At 47.4% G+C, this 11729-nt stretch overlaps 1 protein-coding gene across 2 annotated transcripts in view; it reads right to left on the bottom strand.

The window, feature by feature from the left end:
• Nucleotides 1–803: 803 nt before the first annotated feature.
• ELOVL1 (ELOVL fatty acid elongase 1) overlaps nucleotides 804–11729 on the bottom strand; it is a 185697-nt gene continuing 174771 nt past the window's right edge. For both annotated transcript variants that reach the window (XM_078672306.1, XM_078672313.1), the window contains 3 exons: nucleotides 11612–11717; nucleotides 6812–6948; nucleotides 804–4178 (listed from right to left, as the gene is read on the bottom strand). In XM_078672306.1, the coding sequence (XP_078528432.1) occupies nucleotides 3897–4178; nucleotides 6812–6948; nucleotides 11612–11717 (525 nt within the window). In that variant the 3' untranslated portion in view covers nucleotides 804–3896. The remainder of the gene's footprint in view (nucleotides 4179–6811; nucleotides 6949–11611; nucleotides 11718–11729) is intronic.

Below are 11729 nucleotides of genomic sequence, written 5' to 3'. Positions count from 1 at the left end.
CTTATACGCATCGCAGTCCTGTTCTTTGTTCTCCGGAGATAAGCTCAGGTTGCACACTTCGATTGAGTCTGTGCGCATGTATTTCAAGTGGCACTGAGGGCAGAATTTAAATGGAGTCATTTCCATCGACAGCGAAGAGGACCGGCGCAGGTAGGCCCAACGGCCTTCCACGAATTACCCGATCGAAAGATTTTCTGAAATACGATACGCGGCGAATGGGAACATGCGATCGAAAACAATACCGTTGTGGGTGAGTGTATTGTGCACCGAGGGGAACCCGAGAAACGGTGTTGAACCGGAGTGCAGCAATTCACGTCTAACCCAGACGGTGGAAAAAACCAATCTGACAAAGAAGTCGATGCCCATGCGCACTATCACCGAAAGGAGGAATCACCTGCCTCATGACTGGAAAGACTTCTTTGAAGAAAAACTACTTGCAAACATCCGGACCAAACACTAGAGTGCAGGAGTATGCTAAGCATGTGATCTACAGCTCACATGACTCGAACATGGGAATTCTGCATAAACCTCTGGCCAAATACTACAGACTCTAGGTATCCGGGCGGCAAGGGCATACAGCTAGCGCACCAATAACTGGCTGAGTCGTAATTGTGTATGGGTGATGGCGGTGAGTCTTACCATACAAATGTGAAGCTTCTTACCACAGACAGCTGACCAGCAACATAAACCACTCTTTCCTTCAGCCTTGCAACATACTATTGCATTGGTTCATTATAAAACATTAATTCCAAGCAGAGATTTCCCATAAGCGCACTGCTGTATCAGTCAGAAAAACGAGCCAGTGATGGTTATCGTCATGTAAGTTTAATTTCAGCGATACATACATACATTGGTAGCCTTCCGACGCAGGCACTGTGACAAAACAAAAAAATTAACATCCTTAAGTTACTCAAGCGTTCCCCTGGAATCTTTGGGCTGGGAGCAGGGACAGACCCTACAAACTCTACTCAGTGCAATGTCAGACCAGGTGGGAGAGACCTGCTTGGGCAGGGTCCTGGGAATTCTTATCCTATCTCAGGCCACCCCCTTCCCCCTGCAGCCCACTCATTGGGGAGACTTGTTACAGGCAAGTGCCTTCACACGAGGTGGTCCCAACTCTACTAACATTAACCCCCCCACCCCCCAACACAAAAACAATGCATCCAGATGGTCTGCTACTCTAACCAGATCTACAGCCCAAGAATCTTTGGAAGCAAAGCAGACAGGAAGCCTGCTGGTTATCCGTTCATTAACAAATGACCCAGGCAAAAAAAACAGCAGAGGAAAAATAGCTACTCTAACCGTAACCATTGGGCAGAACAGCCAACAAATCAACGTAGTCAGGAAAGAGGCTGCCTCAACTCTAGAGGCCTTTAGAAAACCTGTGCCGAGGGGGTATTTGCGAAATGACAGGGTAGAGACAGCGGTGAAGCACACACATTTCTTCTCATTGCCCTTCACAGTCCCACATACCTCTTCCTTGCTACAGAAAGGGACGGTTTGATCTCTTGGGCAAGGTCTACGGCTCTCTCCCAGGATCCTTGCTAGAGGCAACAAGGTGACAAAAAAACGAATTCTGGGTTTTTGCAGAAGCTTTTCACGATGCAGATTACTGGACCACTGAGTGCAAGTTCAGCAGCTCAGCCGGAGTGCACACCACCTCCCCCACATCACTTCCCTCAAGCAGAGTATCTTCAGCATTGGAGAAGTGGTCACTAGAGCTACGGCCCACAGCTTTGATGGGTCAGCTCACCAGAAGGCGTCACTTCCTGTCCATCGCACAAATCTTCTTTACCCCGGCTACTGAGAGGTATCAAAATACTCTCAAGCATCCTCGTGACAATCCCGGAGCGGGGTTCGCCTTAAAGGGAGTCTGGCTGATACTTCCGACTTTGAGCAATGTCAATTCTGAAGGCTTCCAAAAATCCTGGAGCTGCTAATGGCTACCCATGGAAGGCCAGGGCACCACAGCCATCCGTGGACAAGACCAGGCTAAAGGAAGAACCACTAGCAAATGAGAATCCGTTTCAAGGATGGCCACTTAACCCTAAAGCACCCACCAAAATAACTACCTCATGGCAATCTTCTTAGAATGGGTCTGCGGGGGACGGATAAAGGAGGAAGGCACAGGATGCATACTGCAAATGAAAGACGCGTGCCGAAAAGAAGTAAGTCATAGAAAGGCACAAGGTGTGGGATAGGGAAAAGGACGTAAGGCAGATGAGCCTGGAAGGCACACAGCAGGGAGGTTGCAAAGGCACTACAGAGATCTCAGAGTGTGGAATGGTCTGTAGGGAACCGGTGAGCTATCCCTGCCGCAAAGACAGCAAAGCTGTGGAAGGAGTAACTGCATATGGCAACACTCGATATGCGAGAGAGACAGCCAACTGCTTGTTGGTAAACCTCACCAATTCATTACAGGGTAGAACATCTCTGGACTCAGGAAGGCACCGGGGAAACAAACTCAGAATCCACCACAGCCAGCTACAACCTTAATCTGCATTAAGCATCACTGGCGACACAACCATTCATTTATTAGGAAATATATAGTCATAAATTAATCAAGGTTACTTCAGACACATTTTCAGGTATTTCAAGCGCTTCGTCCTCCTCAGCAGTCTACTCCCAGCTGGACTATGAAATCAATGACAGGCCCTGCTTTCAAAAACCCTGGCCCCCAACTCAACCAGTCACAGTCCTCCTTTCAGAAACAATGGACCAATCACAGCGCTTCTTTCAGAAAAGTAGTACCCTTTTAAACCAATCACAGAACAAAAGACCGTACCCTCTTCAGTCCACCAATCAATGACCAACTCTCAGAAACCATGAACTCAACTCAACCATTCTTTGTCGTCCTAAAACAAAATAGGGCTCGATTCTACCAATCACAGCCCTATTTCCAGAGGTTTTGGTCCTTATTGAATTTCTTGGGCTATCCACTGCTTCACAGTACAGGGAGGATGTAGAGATGGTGTGGGAGGGGCGGAGATTTGGAATGTTCTAATTACATAGGTCAGTAGGGTCAATGTCACAAACATCAGAAGATGCCCCAGAACAAACATGAATTAACATGAACCACTACTGAAACCGTAGCAGTTTGTCAAATGTCCAATAGGTGCGGCATCTGTGCACGACTATTTTGAGCTTTCCGCCTTTATAAACTGTACATCTACATCGCACACAGAGGGTTAAACTAAATTAGAACACTCAGCTCAATGCTGCATATGAGCACATTATCTGCAACACTGGCCTTCAGCAAGGGAATCTTTCATAGATTCAACCATGTGAATCTATGAAAGATCCTATGCTAGAGAATTCTTTATTAACACTTGCCCGACAAATTCTGATTTCAAGTGCTGTGCATATCACCACACATGAAGACTTAATCAGATGGGTTACCATCCTCAGATCGGTCTGCAAAGAAAATCTTAACACCTAGGCACAAAAACATCACCCTGCCCCCAAGCAGCAGTCCGGATGCATGAACAGCTGTGACCGGGAGGATCTGATGTGCTGAGTGGAGAGAATCTAACAGATTTATGGATGACCTAGGGAAACAGAGCGGAACTAGAACCTGCTCTTCAAAACTAGGTTAAGAGCCGGTGATGGGCCGTGCAAGGCAGCTAAGAGCCTGGGCCAGGTCGGGCTGCACTGGGATTGGCTCTCTAACATAAGAACCGGTGTTAACGAACAGAAAGGACAGGCGTTGGCACTGCTGGATAGTTGACACACAACAGTCTGAGGCACTTCAGTTGGCTGGTGATGGTCCCAGTAGCGGTCGGTGGCTGGTATGACAGTTTAGACCGAATGTCTCGCACCTGGGTTTTTGCATTTTTAGAATTTTGGGTAAAGGCTGCATCCTTCGTCTTGTATCTGGCGGAGAAATGCCCCAGACTTCAGTTCGCTTTGACTTTTCCATTTTGAGCCACACCGTTTTCATGTACACTGCCGTTCCTGGCTCCTTCACCCTTCTGACGTGGAGCTGCCAGGCTGGATGGTTGTGCCCCCTTGGGTAGCCGCCTGCCCTTGGTGTATGCCTGGTACCAGAAGTTGGAGAACAGAACGAAGAAGAAGGTGCCATAGATCCAGATGAGGTGGATGAAGATTGGGAACTGGTACCCGCAGCTGTCCATGAAGTAATACTGGGTAATATGGATGGAAACCAGAACGAATTGGATCTGGAAACAAAGCAGAAACAATTGTCAGAAGAGCAAAAACAAGAAACACTGCAAGAGGTGACCAGAACTGGATGCACGAGGAAGACAGCACCAGGAATGATTGGAGGAAACGGCCGGGAGGTAAGGGCAACTCACAGCCGGGAGGTAAGGGCAACTCACAGCCGGGAGGTAAGGGCAACTCACAGCCGGGAGGTAAGGGCAACTCACAGCCGGGCAACTCACAGGGGGGAGGTAAGGGCAACTCAGAGGCGGGAGGTAAGGGCAACAGACAGCCGGGAGTAAGGGCAACAGACAGCCGGGAGTAAGGGCAACAGACAGCCGGGAGTAAGGGCAACAGACAGCCGGGAGTAAGGGCAACAGACAGCCGGGAGTAAGGGCAACAGACAGCCGGGAGTAAGGGCAACAGACAGCCGGAAGTAAGGGCAACAGACAGCCAAGAACAGGTGCAAGAAGCTCTAAGGTGGTTTGGAGATTTTCAATTTCATATCCCTTTTTGTGGGAAATGGAGTTCCATTCTTCTATAGACCAGGGGATCTGGGTTGGGAACAGTTTTTTTTTTTTTTTACAATGTCATTTTAAATGCATGGGTTAATGTGTCAGTCACCCGCAACTCCCTCCTCCTACTTCAGCGGTCTTGTGCCTTACTCACATGGGAGATTTTAGTATAAAGTACCAGTTTGCTTTCAAGAAATGTTAATTTCTTAAAGGATACAAAGCTATCAAATTTTAGGTGTAGGTTTTGCTATTCCTCTTGTTTGCTAAATAGATAGTAGAGGATGTATAGATTTGAGTATGTCACCGCAATGAAGATTATAGAAACATAAATGCAAGCCCGACAGCGCTTACAGGGAGGGGTACAATTCAAGCACAACCTTGCCTCGTTTCATTAAAAATGGCATCAACCCTGTGCATCGCAAATTCAGCTCACGGAATCTGTGGGCATGCAACGGTGCAACCTTCCCAAATAAATAAATAAACCTTTATGAAGTGCTTTTGAATCCAATTTGTTCATAGTTTCAATAATTGAGTTAACCATTGAGAGCACAACTCCAAGCTCCTCCAGTGACACAAAATGGCAAGGATTGGACACGCCACTGTGGTTTTGAACCAAGCCATGGGACCGGACGTCTTCTTGTAACTCTGATAGTTTGGAATAGCCTGTGTGTTCCAGATGAAGCAACCTCAGGGGGTGAGGGAGATGAGGGGGGAGGGGAGTGTGAAGGATCACTATTTAAAAGGAACTGTAAAATGTTTTGACCTGTGGAGAACTAATCTTTCAAGTAACCCTGGGCAAAGTACTACGCTACGCTCGCATAATTTGTGAAGTTTGCGCTACTTCGCCCTACGCGAACTGCACGTAGCACAGTGAAAACACACGTAGCATAGCATAGTGCAGCGGTCATTTTTTGCTAACTTGCGGTCCTCAATGTCAAGTTGGCGACTGAGAGCAAGCAAAATGACATCCCGGCGAGACTTTTTCCTCGTTCACGATCAGCAACATTAAGTTGCCGATCGCGAGCGTGGAAAATAAACCTCCCGGCAAGATTCTCAACGCGAGGTCAGGCTTCCCATTGCGAGTGGTGGCGTATGCTCGCGACCGCTTGCGGTGAGAAACTACCAGTCCGCGTTGAGAAAGCTGCCGCTCGAGTAAAAATCTACAACAGCGGCAGAAAACTACAGCTCGCACTGTGCAAGATGCCGTTTTCAATGATTGCACAGTGCCGGATGCTTGTCCGCACTGTGCAATCATTGAAAACGGCATCTTGCACAGTGCGAACAGGGTACTACGCAGTACGGGTACTGCTACGCGTAGCACAAAGTGCACTACTCGTAGTGCTACTTTGCGAACTACGCCCACCTACTTTCAAGAACATATTTCAGAGATACTTCTGAACGATCCAGGTTTTCAGCTTTTTCCTGTATTCAAACTTGTAGGGAGTAATCAGAGATGGAAAGAGATCTCTACTATGTAGATGCTTGGAGCAAATAGACCAGTCCCCACTTTCTCACCAGTACCATGTTTGTGTCCACTGGTTGCAAGACATTCCTTCAGGGGGCAGGGCATATATTTAGGCTGACCAACAGAACACCACGTGTCCCGGGGACCCTTGTGGCCAATAAGAAGTCAGCACCCTGATGGGCAGAGGCACCAATGTCTGGGAGTGAGTTTAAGAACTCTCAGGAAGCCATCGGCTGGCAATTAAATTATGTAGGACTTCTTCTGACTGTTGAGAAAGCGGCATCAGTTACTGCCTAAGTGACCTTTCCAAAGCACAAACTCCTAGAAGCGTGTCGTCTATGTTGGGGTAGATTTGCATGGCAGGCCAACCATCAATAGGAACTTCTTGAAACCATAGGGTAGATACGGATGTCAGAGGGAAGCAGTTTTGTGGTATTTCTGCTCAACAATGGTAAAGTGGAGGTATTTCTTCTGTGTTGTGCTAATTTAAATATTTAAAAAGGCATCTACCAGGAAAATGTTCATCGTAACTATTTTGTGTTTGTAGTTTGGCTAAGAATAAAGAAGTTGTACCAAGAAGGCGGTGAATCCTGTTTCTACGCTGGCATTTTCTAGAGCCACATACCTTTACTAGAGGAGAGGGACATGATTCGAAGAGGGAGCTCTTACTCACCAGCTGGATGGCGGTCATGTGCTTCTTCCACCACAAGAATTTCTGGAAGGAGGGCCCGGCGGCGGACAGACCATAGTAGAAGTACATGATGACGTGGACCAGAGAGTTAATCATGGCGTGGAAGGAGCCCATGCCACCTGCAAGGGAAAAAAAAAAAGAAGAGATCAGAGGAACTTGAACGGTATGAACAATGAAGCCTCAACCAAATTAAAATCCTGTCCACGCCCCAACATCACTCAAGACCTGCCAGAGTGACCCAATACTATTGAAGACCACCATGGTACTGCAATCATGCCGGAACAGAAGGTACAAGTGTGCCCCAGGATAGTGAGGGACTACAATAGGAATACAATGCAGGGAACAGGCTAACAGATACAGTAATAACCTGATAAGGCTACAGGGGTCACCCACTGCTAAAGTCACAGCCGTTTGCAGACACTTCCTCTGAAACTGCACAGTGCCAACAGTACCTTAAGCCCAAACTGTCACTGACATTTCGCGTGAAAATATGGCCACTAAAAACTCCAGGTGTTTACACCGTCTACTTAACATTAAAGGGCAAGATGGCACACCGCACATGGTTTCGCAGTGAGGCAGACTCCTTAAATGGCAGAAGATAAAACCTGGGCGGATTCAAAGATGCTTCAGACTTCAGTGCACAGGAGCACAAGCAAACTGAGAAGGTGAACTGAGTGGGGCAACTGCAGTTAAATACGAGATCTGGTTTGATCACTGAAATGTAATAACTGATCAATGCTGGTTGCACAGTGGGTGAAGAAGAAAAGTATCTTTCTAAAGGCCATGTGGTGTGTGTTCACAATTACAGAAACAACAACGGAAAATCCAGGGTATAGGGCAATAGTGACTGCACTTATCTGTTGTATGGTCTTTCGTACTTTTAAAGTCTGGGTGCCAAGGACCTGAAGCTCAATACACCCAAGATTCTAAGGGTATATACCCACAATTTAAATCGTAGCCACAATGATCCAGCACTCCCCACAAAAGGTAAATGGCAAACAAATATAACGAAATGTGAAATCCGTTAAGCAGGACTTTTAAAAGTTCTTTATTCTTTAGACAAATCTTAGCCAATGCGTTTCGTCCAAGAGGACTTCTTCAGGGCAACAAAGTGGTGATTCTGAATATACCGATTATTCCTCCAATCATTTCTCCCAATAATAAAGTATTCACTGGGGGGCAGTAACTTGTGATTGGTCTTCCTATATTGATTATCAGGTCAGTTTTTAACGGTTTTAGGTCGTTCCTAAGATGTGTTGTCCAATCATCCAATAGTCGCGAGGGGATGGCCACCTCACTATGTGTTAGTGATTCTTCTCCATATATTTCAATGAATTCAGTATATTGATATGTACTTTGCGTCAAGCTTCTGTGGCATTGGAAATCCCCCTTAGTTATAAATGAGCGCAGTCATCTCGCACCGCATAGTCTTCCTCGATACCGTACAATTACAAACGTACCAAAAATTCTAGGTTGTAAAAACCTTTGAAGAAAAGCCTCATACGACACTACTAAGGCTTGCCACTGTCATTCTCCATTGCACTCAAACTTATTCCATGTATTATATATTTTTTTTTAGAACTTCATCATCCCAGGAGTGACCTCCAAACTCAAAAACAGGGGGTTTATCACTTTTGTGACCTTAGATGAAAAGCCTACCTCTTGCCACCACTAGAGGTCCAGGGTTGTCTCCTCTGAGAAGCAGGTAGTGTCAGAGAGATGGCCCTGGTGCTGCACCAAACTGAAAAGGAGGTACCACTGCAGGGTCCACATATGCCATCTGGCACACAGGACGAAGAGGATGCACGGGCTAGGAGCCTAAGCAGTAAAGGCACCATTCTCACTAAATTGCTAGATTGAGCCCGAAACATCAGGATCATATCCTGAATGTCCCAGGCTTACTATGGAGGTAGAAAGGTTTTGACCGCCAGAGTGTCCAGGACAGCACCTATAAAGGGGACCCTCTGCACAGGTGGGGGGGGACTGTGGTTCGCGGATGGAAAACCTCGGGGATAACAAAAGGGCAACCATCTTTCGATGGTTGTTCTTGACTGAGTCAACCCCACCTTGAGATGCCAGTCATTGAGGTACATGAATACCTGTATCCTCAACCTGCGAAGATGGGCCGCAACCCCTACCATCACTTCCGTTAACATCCGAAGGGCCAAGGTGATGCCAAAAGGCCTGTAAATTTTAAGTGTTCCCACCCCACCATGAAGCACAGGTAGAGCGTGTGGATCTGCAGGACAGGTGCATGAATAGAAGCGCCCTACAAGGTCAAGGATACCATCCATCCTTCTGGGTCTGAGCAGAAGGAACATGAGCCAGAGCAAGCATTTGGATTGGTTTCTTCCACAAGAATGGATTAGAGGTCAGAAATCTAGAAAGGGTCTGAGCTCTCAGTCCTTAGGCACTAGAAAGTAGCAGAGGTATCAGACTGAGCTACCCCTTCAATGGCTCCTTTGGCCAAAAGTCAGTTTACCTCCTGCATAAAGAGGACTGATGGATTTGATGAAACTTTTGTGTTGGTCCAGGGGGGATGTGGGTAGGTTATGGCATGGAAAGTAGGGCACAGCCCTTTGGATGATCTTTAATATGTGACAATCTGATGTGATAGAAAAAATATCAGACCCTGCCAGATACTCGCGGAGTGTGATCCTGGAGGGGGAAAATCTGAGCATCCGCTGCAGAAGGGGAGGTGAAGGTAGAGGATGGCTGTCCTTGGTGGTGTGCACGGCTCCTGCTGCCACAACACTGCCTTGAGCCATAAGTGGCTTGAGTCAGCTGACGAGCTAGCTGAGGGGTTGTGTGTCTGCTAGGGTCTGCGAATAGTTCGTGAGCTTCCAATATAGTTGGAGGAATTGGCGGACGGTGAAGGCAACCCTAGTGAGCCGGCTGTAACTCAGCTGTTCTTAAAACTTTCTAGCAGTGAGTTGGCCTTCTTTCAAAAGAGTCTGTCCCAGGGAGCATGCCAGTAACAGCCCAAGAAAAAGACCGTATTCCGCAAAGGGGTAGATGAGTCAATAAGAATACCTTTTTTCCAAGTGTATCAATGCATTTTGATTTCCTCTCGGTTAAGCAGAGGGGAAAGCATTCGCTTCCTGAGTCGGGCATTGGGTTAACAAGGGTTAATCACCAGGCGCTTGCTTTTGCTGCCTAGCCACGGTGGACTAACTGGGGGAAGCGGAGCATGGCTTCGTCTGCGTGTTGGTCAACAGTCACTGTAGGAGCCTCACTGAAGGGAATAGGAATTCTGATGAGGCGGCCCAAGTTGAAGATTTTCAATCAGAAGGCTAGATTTGGTCGCCACAATCTAGGACTTCTGCTGCTCTGTGGACCACCACTGTGGAAGACTCCCTATCCTCGGCAGGTGGGCGTGGCGAGGACTCCAGCTCACTTTCTGAAGAGGTATCCAGCCCACTTGTTGGTCTAGGCACAGTCTAGCATCAGTGCAATGAAAGAGCAATAAACTGTCCACCTCCTTATAGTCATTCTGAGGGATATGTCGAAGCCCCTGAATTGCATTTAAATCCGGGTCAAATATAGTGTCACAGCCCCTACAATATTGGTGGGTTGGGAGAGAATTAAGATCACATTCTAAAAATTGTAGGCTGTGCCTTGGTGATTTCGTAGTGTGATATTGGGTCAGAGCTGGAGATTTGCATCGGAATCAGATATGGCACAGGCACCGCTGGAGTCTGTATCTGCGTCTGCATAGTCAGCACCAGAGTGGGCCGTTGGGTCAAGGAGAAGCTATGGTCCAGCAAAAATGGAGAGCCAGGAGGAGGCCCAGTGGGATCAGTCAGCGCCAGGGAAGGACCCAGCGGCAGAAGTATGACTGACGCACCTGCGGATCCATGGGACTGAGAAGGTGCTCAGGAGGGAGCCGGCATCACCCTAACCATTTGCAGCATGGCCTCCTTATAGGTCTCAATCTGTTGCAAGGCCAAGAAAGCACCTGGAATCTCAGGGCTGCCTCAAGATGGGTTCAAGTCAGAGAACGTAGAGGAAATGGGCACTTGATGGGCAAAGTGCACAGCTTCACCCCTTATTTCAAGCAGTGATAGGGAGAGGATTCCCTAGATTACCTGTGGACTTTGAGCGGGACCATGAATTGGCACAAGAATGACACTGCTGCTTCCAGTGTGACCTCTTCTTGTGTTCTCCGACATATTACTTTGCTTCCCTCTCTCTGATCACTTTCAGATGCTTCAGGTCACATTCATAGCAAGACTGAGTAATGCTTGGAGCTGAGAAACCAGAGACACGCATGGTGTGGATCTGTGACTGACAACCATTTTTGCAGTTGAGGCGCAGCTTAAAACCTGTCATCTTGGAAGGAGACATTCCTTCCATGGTACACTGCTGTTCATTCTGAATTACACTGGTAGACTGATAACCAAAGTTGGTAGCAGAGGTCTGGATCCACGTTGAGGGACACCGAAAGAAAGGAACGGACATCAGCATGCCAGGGTGGTGCCTGTATGTGCCTTCATTCTGTCACTTCCAGGGAAGTGCAAGGTCATCGCAGAGTGAGGTGATGCCACCTGGCAATGTAAACGAGCAATTGCTTTAAAGAATTTCAGACCCGGTCTGGTGCATTTAAAGGGTGAGGAACATGGTTAGAAATATTCTCAGAAGTCTCCAATCTAAACTCTTTCTGCAGGAATCAGACATCACTACCAAAATCTTGCAGATATTTAGATGCGCGAAACGTCACTCACCCAAAAACTCTTATTGCAAGAATCTACCACCACATCCAAAGTCCTGCAGACCTCTTACCTGGGCCAAACTTAACCCCCCACCACCAACTCCACGGCAGGACAGAGTGATGGATGAGGTGAAGGAAGGTGATCTGACTGTTCTTCTTTCGAAGGACGAAGAAGACCTGAGAAGGAAA

The sequence above is a fragment of the Lissotriton helveticus genome, chromosome 1_2, assembly GCF_964261635.1.
Source record: "Lissotriton helveticus chromosome 1_2, aLisHel1.1, whole genome shotgun sequence".
NCBI lineage: Eukaryota > Metazoa > Chordata > Amphibia > Caudata > Salamandridae > Lissotriton > Lissotriton helveticus.
The sequence above is the reverse complement of the archived record's forward strand: the minus strand, read 5'-3'. Positions and strand labels throughout refer to the sequence as shown.